Source organism: Gorilla gorilla, chromosome 4, assembly GCF_029281585.2.
Source record: "Gorilla gorilla gorilla isolate KB3781 chromosome 4, NHGRI_mGorGor1-v2.1_pri, whole genome shotgun sequence".
NCBI lineage: Eukaryota > Metazoa > Chordata > Mammalia > Primates > Hominidae > Gorilla > Gorilla gorilla.
The window spans coordinates 144,349,747-144,365,660 of NC_073228.2; the positions used below are offsets into that span (position 1 = coordinate 144,349,747).

General features: G+C 36.7%; 1 protein-coding gene across 36 annotated transcripts in view; it reads left to right on the top strand.

Annotated features, from left to right (window-relative positions):
- The window catches only part of ANKHD1 (ankyrin repeat and KH domain containing 1), a 142,026-nt gene that overhangs the window by 90,524 nt on the left and 35,588 nt on the right, over window positions 1-15,914 (top strand). For 35 of the 36 annotated variants that reach the window (XM_004042623.5, XM_019026950.3, XM_055389182.2 and 32 more), the window contains 9 exons: window positions 7,143-7,288; window positions 7,444-7,555; window positions 8,041-8,186; window positions 9,153-9,295; window positions 10,103-10,316; window positions 11,952-12,127; window positions 12,334-12,496; window positions 15,169-15,264; window positions 15,715-15,831. In XM_004042623.5, coding sequence (XP_004042671.2) covers window positions 7,143-7,288; window positions 7,444-7,555; window positions 8,041-8,186; window positions 9,153-9,295; window positions 10,103-10,316; window positions 11,952-12,127; window positions 12,334-12,496; window positions 15,169-15,264; window positions 15,715-15,831 — 1,313 coding nt within the window. Of the gene's footprint in view, window positions 1-376; window positions 531-7,142; window positions 7,289-7,443; window positions 7,556-8,040; window positions 8,187-9,152; window positions 9,296-10,102; window positions 10,317-11,951; window positions 12,128-12,333; window positions 12,497-15,168; window positions 15,265-15,714; window positions 15,832-15,914 lie in introns of those variants that run through there. The other variant, XM_055389200.2, reaches the window with a different exon arrangement.

The window sequence follows — 15,914 nt, forward strand, 5'->3', positions numbered from 1 at the left end:
GGAAATTTTAAATCACACAGCTTTTTTAATTTGTAATTTTATTAGATCAACTTACGTATTTCCAATTAAATGGGATGTTCAGATAAAACTAAGTATTCCATATTATAATATTTGTGGTTAGAAGATAAGGTGCATTAAAATTATTGTCACTTGATGATTTGAAGATTGGGATTTTTGCATTAACTTTCTTAATGAAAGCACACAACCACACCACACCCCACACACACACACACACACACACACACACACACACACACACAGAAAAAAAGGCCTGATAACCTTGAAGTATATGTTTCTGTTTATTGTTGTGTGGAAAATTACAACTAGATATGAAATGAGGTGCACAAGTTTACTTTCCCTTTCATTGTCCTTGCAGCAGTGGGAAAACAGTGCAATTAATCATTTACCTTCCTAAAGATGGCTGGTGAATGTATCACCTCCATGAGAGCCCAATTCAGAAATGCAGCCAGAATGGCTGTTGACAGTGGATGAAGACCAAGAACTAAGATGTAGCTGGAGTGATATTCAAAGGCAGGCCAGTCCTCTGTCTCTTGATTGCAACATTTTTTTCCTTACTGTTGTCTGTTGCCTCTTGTCATATTCTCCTCCCCTTCTCCCATCCCAATTATGCTATCTCAGTTTCCTTTCTTCTTTTGTGAGCCTTTAGTCTTCCTGATCTTTACTGAATCTTTTTAAATGTGGAATAAGATTACTGAAATCAGGAATTTTATTGGGCATGTGTTTGACTTCCAATGGTTATAGAATTGTGATATTGCCTTTGAGGCTCCTCTGATATGTAATAGGTATCATTGTGCAGAGGAGGAATGTCTTAGTTTTCTTAAAGAAAATTAAAATTCTGGGAAATGTTTTAAGGAGTTAGGCTGTTTGTTCTTTAATTTGGGTTTTTATATCTTCAGTTGGTAGACACAAATTAACTTTGTATTATTAGCATTGAAAGTTGTTATAAATTGTGAATAAATTCTTGTAGTTCATTTGGAATTCTAATTTATAATCTGGGTAAAAACAGATTTTAGAATGTGAAGTATGATTACGAATAATAATGATGAAACTGATGAACTGGGAATAACATTTTTAACATGTAGTGTTCTGTAACTAGCATTATAGTGTTCCTAATTAAGTGCACAGTTTGCAGTTATGAAATCTGTGTTACTGATTAGTTCAGTTATGTTAGAACTTTCTTTTTTTTTTTAAAGAATGTAGAAACAGCTCTAAAAGGAACTTGTAAGTGTTAAGGAACATCAAGTTTTATTTCACTGAAGTATTTGTTAAATTAGTCTTTTACAAAGTTTGCATGAAACTTAGAAAATTGGCTTAGAAATTATCTTTTTATTAATAAAAACAAAATTTAATTTGTGTTAGACATTAATACCTACCACATTGTACAATATTCTTTTATTAATAAGTTTTAAATTTTAAATCAGCCAACAGGTACAAAAATTATCTTCATGTAAAAACTTCCATATTTATGAAGGTTATGTGTTTTGAACTATATGGCAGTAATTATATTTTCTTTATTCAAGATGATGTACCTGTCTTAAATTTAAATATTATATTTTCCTAAGTCAAAGTTTGTCTTAATTTTCTTAGTTGAAGGTAAAATAAATAAGGCAAGGGTGAATTAGGTTAATACCTAATGCTGCAATTGTAAAACATATTAACATATTGGTAAGATTATAGAGTAGGACAAATATATAATTAATTTTACTTAACTCTAGTTCTTACCACTCATATTAGTAAAGAATACTGTACATCTTAAAATTCTACTTTAGAATTTTACTTTAGAAGTAAATTTTACTTTAGAAGAATTTTAGATGTATGATAACAGTACATTTTACTTTTTAAATATAGGAGTATTATTTCCTTATTGCTATTCTTTCAAAATATTTGTTGTGATAATAAGTTGTTTATATAATTTATTAATGTTGCAACTTGATTAGCTGATTAACTTAGCCCTTTAGTGTGTTGTTTGATACGTGTCATACATGATGTAGTTCCAAACAGACTATATAAATTATTGATTAGGAACATGGTTCCTCAAGTCCTTCTGAAAGTGAGCATTGGGTTTTTAGCAGTTACCATAATAGCAAGTGATTCTCAAAGTTCAAATGTCTAGGAATATAAAGTAATTTAAAGAAATTCAAAATAGCTTTTACCTTTGAGCAGTTCTAGAAATACTTAGTAAATTTTTCTTTTTTTTTTTTTTTTTTTTTTGAGATAGAGTCTCACTCAGTCATCCAGGCTGGAGTGCAGTGGCTTGATCTCGGCTCACTGCAACTTCCGCCTCCCGGGTTCAAGTGATTCTCCTGCCTCATCATTCCGAGTAACTGGGATTACAGGCACCTGCCACCACACCCAGCTAATTTTTGTATTTTTAGTAGAGACGGGGTTTTGCCATGTTGGCCAGGCTGCTCTCAAACTCCTGATCTCAAGTGATCCACCTGCATCGGCCTCTCAAAGTGTTGGTTTTACGGGCGTGAGCCACCGCGCCTGGCCAAAATTTTCAATTCTAATGTAGAAAGAAGATTGGTTAAAAATCAACTAATATCAATTTATTTACATTTATTGAGCATTTACCGTGCACCAACTTCTATGATAAATGCTAAATATACTTTATCTCATGGGCTAATTATAATAATACTTTAAATAAGTCCTTTTCCCACCTCTGTTTTTCTGTTGAAAAACTGAAGCCGGCCGGGAGCAGTGGCTCATGCCTGTAATCCCAGCACTTTGGCAGGCAGAGGCGGGCGGCGGATCACTTGAAATCAGGAGTTCAAGACCAGCCTGGCCAACACAGTGAAACCCATCTCTACTAAAATACAAAACTTAGCCAGGCGTGGTGGTGCATGCCTGTAATCCCAGCTACTTGGGGGGCTGAGGCAGGAGAATCACTTGAACCCAGGAGGCGGAGGTTGCAGTCAGCCAAGATCACACCACTGCACTCCAGCATGGGGCAACAGAGCGAGACTCTGTCTCAAAAAAAAAAAAAAAGAAAAAAGAAAAACTGAAGCTTAGGGAAATTAAGTTGCTAGTAAGTACCAAGATTCAAACTCAGTTCAGCCAAGTTTAAGAACCTTAGATGTAATATGCATGCATATGTGTCAACTTAAAGTTCTGATTTATCTTTAAGTATTGTTATTTCCTTAGACTTCAAAATTCTATTAATCATTTCCCTTATTTTTATATTAAGATTTGATGTACATGTAAGTTTTAATACAGTTTTTGACTTTTTACTATGTTGTTACTATCATTGGCATATTAATAGGCTCTTAAATTGTAATTTTAAAGTATCTTTAACTCTGTAGTAGTGAATATAGGTTTAAGAATTAAAAAGGAATTAAGAAATCCTCTTAAGGAGATTTGCAATAAAATCTTTAAATAATTTTTTCTAATTGACTTTAATATTTTATTTATAGGTTTTTTTTTTTTTTTTTTGAGACGGAGTCTCACACTGTCACGCATCTTGGCTCACTGCAACCTCCGCCTCCCAGGTTCAAGCGATTCCCCTTGCCTCAGCCTCCCAAGTAGCTGGGATTACAGGCGCCCACCACCATGCCTGGCTAATTTTTTTATATTTTTAGTAGAGATGGGGTTTCACTATGTTGGCCAGGCTGATCTCAAACTCCTGACCTCGTGATCTGCCCGCCTCGGCCTCACAAAATGCTGGGATTACAGGCATGAGCCACCACACCGACCATAGGTTTTTATTTACATAGAACTATTTAATAAAGTTACCAATACATAAAACAGATTACAGCAATTAAATTTCTTAAAAACTCACAACAGCCGGGCACTGTGGCTCACACCTTTAATCTAACCAGCACTTTGGGAGGCCAAGGCGAGCAGATCATGAGGTTAGGAGATTGAGACCATCCTGGCTAACACAGTGAAACCTCATCTCTACTAAAAATACAAAAAAATTAGCCAGGCATGCTGGCACGTGACTTTAATCCCAGCTACTCAGGAGGCTGAGGCAGGAGAATCCTTGAACCCAGGAGGCAGAGGTTGCAGTGAGCTGAGATCGTGCCACTGCACTCCAGCCTGGGTAACAGAGCAAGACTTCATCTCAAAAAAAAACTCACAACATATTTTATGTACACCTAGTATCAGTGAGATTTTTTAATAATAAGATTTATTATCTTCCATATTGCCTACAAAACTTTCTTCAACTTCATAAAAAGTCAAGTAACATACTGTACTTACTTCTGTCACCTCATTTTAAAATAGTGGATAAATTGTCAGACACAGTGACTCTGCACCTGTAATCCTAGCTACTTGGGAGGCTAAGGTGGGAGGATTGCATGAGGCCAAGAGTTCAAGACCAGCCTGAGCAACACATAGAGACCCTATCTCTTTAAAAAAAAAAAAAAAAGCATACCGTATAAGTTTAATTTGAATTATATATAGATGTTTGTGGTAGCAGTCTGTCTTGGTCACTTTCAGAGATATTTCATTCAGAGGTAGGAAATATTTTAGAATTTATGAAAATGTCATAGTCTTGGTGTAATTTTCTCTTAATACAACCTTTATTCCACATGCACTTTTTAAATCTCTTGCTACTTCCTAGTTTTAGAACTTTTCATTTGTAATTAGTCCTGTTAAAGGCACTTGCTATGGAATATTTCTGACTGTCATTATTACATGGAGTGAAAAAATGCTTCTAGGATAATGTAGTACAAAAATGTTTAGTAATTATTGTAACAACACATTTTTGTTAACAAAGCTGTTAAATGCACAAAAGTACTTTTTAAAAGCCAACTCTGTGAAGAAGTTTCTTATCACATTCTGGCATAGCACTCTAATCAACTATTCAAAAAAATTTTTATATACCTGTTTTTCATAATAAAAAAAGAGAGATGAGATAACATAAATAAAATACTGGTAGAAAAGTAGTTCTTTACCAAAGTATATGTTAATAATTGTGGGACCACTACTGAAGTCTTACTGTTAGAAAGGTTCTGTAACATATTAATCTTCAGTGTCTTGTTTTTTCAAGCAGTTTTCCAAACATATCAGCTATTTCGAGGAGGTGTAACAAAATAGTATCTGCTTTTAACTCATTGAATGACAACAATTTTTCATTATTACTATTATTTTTTTCTTGGCCACTTCTTCCAGGAAAAAAATGACAAAAAATTTTAAGGCTTTGTTTCCATTTTGCATATTCTTATAGGTGAAACAAACATATGTAATAATTATTCCTATTTGTAACTAAATAGTTAAATTATGTTATTTATGTGATGACAGAAGCTGGAGAAATTTGTATTGCCAAGATGGTTATATATGTTGGTGGGGATGAGCTGGGTAGCTCGTGTAGAAATATATCTGGGCATCTTAAACTTTGCTCACTTATTTAAACTAGTAATCTACTAAACTGAGTCATTCACACTTACGAATAGTATCTTTGAATGGGATCTAGTCATATCAAAAATTCTAGAGAGAAAATATTTTCCAACACTTAAAATGCTTACATTTTTCTTTAAGTCCTACGTGTTTTTGACTGACTTTTAATCTGGGTGCAAATGTAAGGTTATTGCCATCACTGATGCTTTGTTGATTTTTTTGTATATTATTACTGATTATATGTTTTTTTCTGAGTTTTTCCTTTCTTGAGTGAATAATGTTTTTATTTTTCAATACAATGAATAATAGTATTGACAATCCTATAAAATATCTGATAGTTACATCTATTGAGCACCCACCATTTGCTAAAAACACTGTGTTAAATGCTTTATATACAGTATCTCTTAGACTACTCACAACATCCCTGAGGTAGGTCCTGTTTCCCCCCGTGGTCAAACTCCATCTCTTAAGAAACATAAGAAATTTTCAGAGATATAAAATACATAATTTCTTTTAACTCAGTTTTCTTTCTTTTTTTTTTTTGAGATGGAGTCTCACTCTGTTGCCCATGCTGGAGTGCAGTGGTGCGATCCTAGCTCACTGCAACCTCCGCCTCCCAGGTTAAAGCGATTCTCCTGGCTCAGCCTCCCGAGTAGCTGGGCTTACAGGCGCGTTCCACCACTCCCAGCTAACTTTGTGTTTTTAGTAGAGACGGGGTTTTGCCATGGTAGCCAGGCTGGTCCTGAACTCCCAACCCTCCTGACCTGAGGTGATCTGCCCACCTCAGCCTCCCAAAGTGCCAGGATTATAGGCGTGAGCCATCGCTCCTGGACTTAACTCAGTTTTCAAACCACATTTTGAGATCTCAAATAGAACTTCAATGTTCATTTTAAAAATAGTTGGACTTTCAGATACTGATTTTTTAATAAAGTTTCAAAATAAATATTGAATTTAGAAGACACATACTCCCTGCTATTTATGTGAGAAATACTTGAACTTGTCTCCCTCCCCCTCCCCCCCCCCTTTTTAGATGGAGTCTAGCTCTGTCACCCAGGCTAGAGGGCAGTGGCGTGATCTCAGCTCACTGCAGCCTCCACCTCCTGGGTTCAAGCAATTCTTCTGCCTCAGCCTCCCAAGTAGCTGGGATTACAGGCATGTACCACCACACCTGGCTAACTTTCTGTTTTTTTTAAGTAGAGATGGGGTTTCACCATGTTGGCCAGGCTGGTCTCAAACTCCTGACCTCAGGTGATTCACCCGCCTCGGCCTCCCAAAGTGCTGGGATTACAGGCGTGGGCCACTGCGCCCAGGCCCCTTTTTTTGAATTGTACACAGGATATTTTTATCTAATTGACTTTTTTAGAAACTAAAATCTAGAATTCCTTTCATTTACTTTTATTTTTGGAAATTTTTTTTCCTCCCTGTTGGCAATGTAAAAAGCTACTATTTAATGTATGTGCACTAAATATCAGGTGCTATATTAAGTATTTTATCTGCATTGCCTCGGTGGTCTTTCCAATAACCTTCCAAGGCAGGTACCATTATTTTCCCCATCCTACATATAGGGAAAATTGAAGCTCAGAGAAGTTAAATTACTTGCCTAAGATCAGAAAGTCAGTGTTGGAACTAATATTTAAATGTAGGTCTGTCTGAGTCCAAAGCTTGTGATTTTACTATTACTATATATTACTGCTATGGAAATTTCTGTTTTTGTGTTTTTCTATGTACAAATAACCTTACTCTTTTAAGTGGAATTTAGCAATATGAATATTGTTTTTCAGCTGTGAGTACCAGAGTGCCCACTGGTTCCAACAGTTCTTCTCAGACCACAGAGTGTCTTACACCTGAATCCTGTTCGCAGACTACAAGCAATGTGGCTTCCCAATCGATGCCTCCTGTGTATCCTTCAGTTGACATTGATGCACATGTGAGTAGATTGCTTTATTTAAACTTATTTTGCACATTCTGATCTTCTTTGGAAAGGAAAATTATTCTGCATTTATTGTGAAAAGAAATATTATTTGCTCTTAAATTGATAACTTCTGTTAAAAAAAAATTTAACTTATTTTTTTCTTCTCCTAGACTGAGAGCAATCATGACACAGCATTAACACTAGCTTGTGCAGGTGGTCATGAAGAACTTGTATCTGTGCTCATTGCACGGGATGCCAAAATTGAACACAGAGACAAAAAAGGTAAATATCAGTCAGAAATAAAATCCAAGTGTAGTTACATCAGAAAATAATTAACTTTTTTATTATTGATAAATAGTTCCTAGACTATCTCAGTGATAAGATGGATAAGCATATTTCAGTTAGGAATATCTGGATTCATTATTCTGCGGAGCCAAATAATTCTCAAAACATTCAAAAATTAGACGTAGATTATTAGTGAAATAGAGCAAGTTGTGGTTGCCTTTGTTAATCCAAAGGTAGTTCATACAGAGGCATCAAAGTTCATTATGAGTATAAACTTTAATAATTTTTACTGACTTAGTTTTTTAATTAGGTGTTTATGGGTTTTTTGTCACTAACAAATTAGGGTTTAGAGCAGTTTTATGTTAACTCATTATCAGTGTCTGCCCTGAAGGATTTATTTTGCTAAAATACTAGAGAATTGTAAACAGTGGCTTTAAAATAAAAAACATAAATTTGTTTAAGATTTTCATTTTCTGATTTAGGTTTCACACCACTAATCCTGGCAGCAACAGCAGGGCATGTTGGAGTTGTTGAAATCCTTTTGGATAAAGGTGGAGATATAGAAGCACAGTCTGAACGAACTAAGGATACTCCGCTTTCATTGGCATGTTCTGGTGGACGTCAGGAGGTGTGTTAATGTTAATTTTCATTTTGTAAATATTTTGCTTGTATTTTAAAATATGCATATGATTCGTATTTTAGCTACATGAATAAAATTTGCATGTATTTTGTGTGTTTGTTTTTCTGAGGCAGGGTCTTGCTCTGTCTCCCAGGCTAGAGTACAGTGGTGCAATTACAGCTCACTATAACCTTGAACTCTGGGGCTCAAGCAATCCTCAGCCTCCCAAGTAGCTAGGGCTGTTTTGTGGAGATGGGGTCATGTAATGTTGCCCTGGCCGGTTTCAAACTCCTGGCCTCAAGCAATCCTCTCTCCTCGGCCTCCCAAAGTACAGGGATTATAGTTATGGGCCAGCATGCCTGGCCCTGCACGTATTTTAACATGTTCCATATACTTCCTGAGGAATGGGTACTTCTGTTAACTTTTATGGGAATGTAAATGCCCTTTTTTTTTGGCGGGGGGTTGTGGAGGGAACAGGAGGGTGGAGATGAGGTCTCATTATGTTGCCCAAGCTGGCCTTGAACTCCTGGCCTCAAGGGATCCTCCTGCCTTGGCCTCCCAAAGTGCTGGGATTATAGGCATGAGCCACCATGCCTGGCCATAAATCCCCTTTTAAAAAAATCTGTTTCTTGCCCTTAAAGCCAAATAAAAATTATCTTAATCCTTACATTTATTTGGATTGAATGAATCACAATTCTAACACATATGAAATGCAAATTTATTGCCCAATAAATGGCAAATAGAAAGGCTAACATCTTGTTATTGCAGTATAATTGGGATTTCAAAACTCTGAATTCCTGAAATTGAATCCATTTCTCTAGTGTTGATATTTTAATATTTAGGGTCTAATGAAATGTAATTAAAATATCAGATATTTAGATAAGGAAGTTATAAGTCCTGTTTCTTTGTGTTTCCTTCATTATAAGTTGAGCCCTTGGTGTAAACTCTCTTCTCTATCCATATTTTACTTTGTAGGTGGTAGACTTGCTGCTGGCTCGAGGTGCAAATAAAGAACATAGGAACGTATCTGATTATACACCACTGAGTCTAGCTGCGTCTGGAGGATATGTTAATATCATTAAGATTCTCCTTAATGCTGGGGCAGAAATTAATTCAAGGTATTGCCTGTTCATTTCATTGTTCATGTTTAGTAAGTTACTACTTTGGAGTTAAATGTCTACCTCTTAACGTTTAGACAGATACATTTTAAATTAAGATAGTACTAAAGTTTTAAAGCCAACGATTATACCTATAATGTGTTTGTTTATAAGTAATCTCAGCTTATTTCAGTAATGTGGCTGCTTATAAAGAGGTCTCATTTCAAAAAGTATTTTGTTCTATGGCCTACCACCCTAAACGTGCCCAATCTCATCTGATCTCAGAAACAGTATTTTGTTATATATAGTTGGAAATTTATAATCCCTAAATAGGAATTACATTTTATTTTTTAAGTTATTTATTTTTTGAGATGGAGTTTCGCTCTTGTTGCCCAGGCTGGAATGCAATGGCGCGATCTTGGCTTACCGCGAACTCTGCCTCCGGGGTTCAAGCGATTCTTATGCCTCAGCCTCCCAGGTAGCTGGGATTACAGGCATGCACCACCACACCCAGCTAATTTTGTATTTGTAGTAGAGATGGGGTTTCTCCATGTTGGTCAGGCTGGTCTCAAACTCCCGACCTCAGGTGATCTGCCCTCCTTGGCCTCCCAAAGTGCTGGGATTACAGGCATGAGCCACCATGTCCGGCCGGAAATTATGTTTTAAATTGTGACATTTTCTTATTCTTTATTATTGGTCGAAACAAGTAAAATCTATTCATTGATGTTAGAAACCTCTCTTTTTAGTGAAACCTTTTCATCTTTAATGCTTTTCTAAAATAATAGGCAACATATTATTTTAATTTTCTAAGCACGTTTCCCCCTTTAGGACTGGGAGTAAACTAGGTATTTCTCCCCTGATGTTGGCTGCAATGAATGGACATGTTCCTGCAGTAAAATTGCTGCTCGATATGGGTTCAGACATTAATGCCCAGATAGAGACCAATCGGAACACGGCTCTCACCCTGGCCTGTTTCCAGGGCCGAGCAGAAGTAGTGAGTTTGCTTCTGGACCGAAAAGCCAATGTTGAACATAGGGCAAAGGTAAGCATTTTTTACTTGTCAACTATTTCAGATACATTTCTGTAGAAAGAACATGGCATTTTAATGCAAATTGAATATAATATTTTAAATTATCATAAATTAAAACTGATACCAATGCAGAGTTGAGGGATTATGCTGTATAGTAGTGAGTGACATACTGTCACCATCATGACTTTTATTAAGGACAATGAAGAAAACAGAATTAGTACTTTTCCCAACCTCAGCCTTGAGTAGCTTTCTATTAATACTGCAGCTTACAACTTTTGAATGTAGTAAGATTATTTTGTATTAACTCTTACACTGTAGACTTTTAAATAACTCCTTTAATGAGGCATGTGCTTATCATTGTAAAAATCCCAAGCAAGAATTTAATTCACAAGTTATAAAATTAGGGCAGCTAACATCTAATTTGACCATGGCAGATTTTGACAGTTTCATGACTATTTGGTATTAAGAAAATAGGAGTTAGTGGAGGCTGGGCGCGGTGGCTCACTCCTGTAATCCCAGGACTTTGGGAGGCCTAGGCAGGTGAATCACATGAGGTCAGGAGTTTGAGACCAGCCTGACCAATATGGTGAAACCCCCGTCTCTACTAAAAATACAAAAAATTAGCTGGACGTGATGGCAGGCGCCTTTAATCCCAGCTACTCAGGAGGCTGAGGCAGAAGAATCACCAGAACTTGGGAGGTGGAGGTTGCACTGAGCAGAGATCACGCCATTGCACTCCAGCCCGTGCAACAAGAGAGAAACTCCGTCCCACCCCCCGCCCCCACAAAAAAGAAAGAATAAAGGAGAAAAGTCATAAGATAATCTCCATAGATGCAGGAAACACACACAGAGAAAAGAAAATAGGAGTTAGTATGTCATTGGCTTGAATTTCTTTGCTTAGAACTGCAAGGTTCTTAGAACTCTGGAAAGACGTAGGTTGGGTAGAATTTTTAATAATTAGTCAACAGAGAATCTAGTGCTCATTTGAAATTGGAAAGATTTGACTGGAAATCTCGTACTTTTTCCCTGAAATTCCTTTTACTTCTTAAAGTTTAGTGCAACATTTACATTCTTTTAATCTAAGTAATGAGGAAGTGTAGTTTTTCCTTGGCTTTTTACCACACAAAGAGAAATGAGTCTTTCCTGTCATTCAATTTGTCTTTTTCTATTACAAGTATTCATTGTGTGCCACTCATCCATTAAAAGTCCTAGAGAAATCTGTGTTATTTTGGATAGTACCAGTAGGAAATGTCCTTTGAAAAAATGTTGGAGACTAACGTACCAAAGGCACATATGCAAAAAATTTATAAAGTGATTTTAATCTACTTATTAATATCTCTATTCATTATGCAAAGAAATTATCTGAGTAAATTCATAAAAGTATAGAAGTTACAGAATTGTTTTTAGCATGAGATAACATGTTTTAAGTTCATTCTAGCACGTCTGAATCTAACAATTTCTACTGCTGTTTAGTAAAATTCAAGGCAAAATATTGCTTGGCTCTTTTATGAGAGCTAATCAGAACTAGAATTGTCTTAAAAGTTAATTGCTTCAGTTTTTTAAAGAAATTATGTAGCTTAGTTTTGGTCTATGGAATAGTTAAAAAAAGAAATGTAACTTAGTTGCATAATTTATTGGTTTAAACAGACTGGTCTTACCCCCTTGATGGAAGCAGCTTCTGGAGGGTATGCAGAGGTTGGAAGAGTTCTTCTTGATAAAGGAGCAGATGTTAATGCTCCCCCTGTGCCTTCCTCAAGAGATACTGCTTTAACAATAGCAGCAGACAAAGGTCACTACAAATTTTGTGAACTCCTGATTCATAGGTGAGTACTTTTCTATTATATGTAGAACTTCTCATGGTCATTTTCACTTTTCAGAGCTTTTAAAGTTGATAACATTGTTTTACTTTATTGATATTGTTAAGAAAAGATTATTTGCAAGTTATTTTGTATAAGAAGAAGATAGAGAAAACTAGTAAAAGCCAGCCTCTTCTTACAGGAAACAAACTATTAATATGCCTTGTTTACAGGGGAGCCCACATTGATGTTCGTAACAAAAAGGGAAATACGCCACTTTGGCTGGCATCCAATGGAGGTCATTTTGATGTTGTGCAGTTGCTAGTGCAAGCAGGTGCTGATGTGGATGCAGCAGATAACCGGAAAATCACACCTCTTATGTCAGCATTTCGCAAGGTAATTTGATATGGGGGAAGAAAGGTCAATTTTAAGCCAATTCTAAGTTAAAACCATGTGAGAAAGATAAGTTTATCTTGGAGAATTGAGTATATTTCCATAGAAAAATCACTGCTATCTTTCCATTCTTTTTTTTTTTTTTTTTTTTTTTGAGATGGAGTCTTACTCTGTCACATAGGCTAGAATGCAGTGGCATGATCGTGGCTCACTGCAACCTCTGCCTCCCAGGTTCAAGCGATTCTCCTGCCTCAGCCTCCTGAGTAGCTGGGATTACAGGCGTGCGCCACCACACCTGGCTAATTTTTGTATTTTTAGTAGAGATGGGGTGTCACCACGTTGGTCAGGCTGGTCTCAAACTCCTGACTTTGTGATCTGCCCGCCTCAGCCTCCCAAAGTGCTGGGATTACAGGCTCCTGACCTTATCTTTCCGTTCTTTTGTGGCCAAATCTAAGAGCTATGTGGTAGTTCACTATAAGCAACTTGGTTGTTAAATCACTTGGTGTCTTGACTATTTGTGATATATTGTTCATGAAACAGAAGATTTAAGAAAAACTATTATATGCAGATGGATTTTTTTGTGCCTAAAGAGGAACAAAAAGGAGTAGACTTTCATAAAAACTTACTGTATCTTCTGTGTGCGTGTGTGTGTGTGTGTGTGTGTGTGTGTGTGTGTGTGTGTGTGTGTGTATGAAACGGTCTCAGTCTGTCAACCAGGCTGGAGTGCAGTGGCATGATCATAGCTCAGTATAGCCTCAACCTCCCAGGCTCAAGTGATCCTCCCGCCTCAGCCTCCTGAGTAGCTGGGACCACAGGTGTCACTACCATGCTCAGATTTTTTTTATTTTTACTTTTTGTAGAGACGAGGTCTTGCTGTGTTGCCCAGGCTGGTCTCAAACTCCTGGGCTCAGCGATTCTCCCACCTCTGCCTGCCAAAGTGCTGAGATATGGGCGTGAGCCATGCCTCTCATATATATTAAAGTTCATGCCCGGCCTCTTATATATATTAAAGTTCACTTATCTGCTGTATTTTTAAAAGCCTTCCCATTGGTATAGCTTCCCAAACTATAAACTACTTATTAGGGCATGTAAAGACCTGCATAATAAGCTTCATGTCAACCTCCCCAGACAAATCATTTATGCTACTATCCCCTTTTGCTCACTATGTTTTCTAGTTACTGGCCTAGAATGCACTAAATTTTCAACTGCCTCAGGGCCTTTGCTCACTGGTTTTCTTTTCCCGAAATGTTTTCCCTTGCTGTTCACCTAGCTCACCTCTCTACTCATCTGTTAGCTCCAGTTTTACATGTCAGTTCTCAAAGAGTATTTCCCTAACACCAAATCTGAAAAAGGTCCCTCTGTTTCTCTTTTATAGTTGAGTTTTGATTTTCCTTATCCCAATTTGTAATTATATCTTCAAACATGTACTTACCATTTTAATGCCTGTCTCGCCAACTAGACTGGTAGGTCCATGAGGACAAGAGTCATGACCATCTTTTTCAGCACTGTTTATATACCCAGTTGTTTAGCACAGTGCAATTTACATATAGTGAAATGCATGAATCTTAAGGTACGTGGTTTAGTTTTGATAAACGTATACATACATGTAACCCATACCCCATAAACATATAAATTATTTCTGTAACCCTAGAAGGTTCCCTCTTGCCCACTTTTAGTCACTTCCCTGCCCCAGAGGCAAGCATTTCTCTGATTTGTATCTCCATCACACTAATTCTTAAGGATGTTTTAGAACCTTGGTAGGGAAACTATGCAAGCTTGGTTACATTAAAATAGATATGCTGGCCGGGTGCGGTGGCTCACGCCCATAATCCCAGCACTTTGGGAGGCCGAGTCAGGTGGATCACCTGAGGTCAGGAGTTCAAGACCAGCCTGGCCAACATGGTAAATCCCCGTCTCTACTAAAAATACAAAAATTAGCCAGGCGTGATGGTAGGCGCCTGTAATCTCAGCTACTCCGGAGGCTGAGGCAGGAGAGTTGCTAGAACCCGGGAGGCGGAGGTTGCAGTGAGACAAAAGCATGCCATGGCACTCCAGCCGGGGCAACAACAGCGAGACTCCCATCTCAAAAAAAAAAAAAAAAAGATATGCTTAGAATTGATTACAGATCTTTCAACCCTTGATAATGGCATTTAGAAAGTGTTTTATTTAGATTCAAGTCCTAAGGCTCAGAAAGTTGTGATAGTCCAGCTTGTTTAGTTAGTGAAGTAGAGGCAAAGTAAGACTTTGAAATTTTTTAAAAAATTATTTATTTTAGGACTCATTTCCCTTTTACACTGAGGTTCATTTTACATCACCAATGTTTGTTTAATAGATTTATTCTAGGAGATACTGTTTTTCTACAAAAGCTTTTTCTACTTTCAGTGGGATTAAATTCAGGAGAAATGTTGTCTAGTCCACCGTCCATTCCTGAGCATACATTCTTGTCTTTTATGCTTTTCTTTTTATAAGCTGAATGCTGATCTTATTTTTATAATTTTAATTTTAAGCTTAATATTCTATTTGGAAGTATTTGCCTTTTTTTTCTTAAATTGGTAGGCATATATGCAAAATCAAGGGATTCCTTTGTAATTCTTTTGTTTTACTTTCTTTTATTCTTAAGAATAATAATTTTTCTTTTCATGCTACCTTGTCTAAGATTGTTGTACTTCTTATAGGGTCATGTAAAAGTTGTTCAATATTTGGTAAAGGAAGTAAATCAGTTCCCTTCTGATATAGAATGCATGAGATACATAGCAACAATTACAGATAAGGTAAGTTTAATATGCTACTGAAGCACATTTTTGTTCTTTGTGGAATGATATGCCAAAGTGTGCAGTTAGGAACTTGTTCTTTTTATATTCTGAAAGGTTGGTCACCTGATCTCTTTATGCTTTTGTTTCTCCATTTGCAAAATAGAGGGGTATAATACTTTTGATAAACTATTTTGAGATTTCTACTGTGGACCATCGTCACAGTGACTACACTAAGGTACTAAACCATTAGCCTAATGAGAAGGCTTCCTAAGGACATGCAGGTTTTTAGGGAAATGGTGTCTTATTTTTGTGAAAGACTGATACATGACTGGACTCAAAGGATAACTTAATTTGGTTTAGTGACTTTTCAGTTTGAGCTTTAACCTCTGGACTTTAATGTGCTCATCAGCTTAAGTTTTATTTGGCCTCTTTCATTATATATTTACATAATTCTATTTCCTGCTGTAGGAACTGTTGAAAAAATGTCATCAATGTGTCGAAACCATTGTGAAGGCTAAAGACCAGCAAGCTGCAGAAGCAAATAAGAATGCGAGTATTCTTTTAAAGGAACTTGATCTGGAAAAGGTGAGTGGGAAAAATAATTTTCCTTTTTAGAAATCATTGAGGGTGGGGGCCGGGCACGGTGGCTCACGCCTATAATCCCAGCA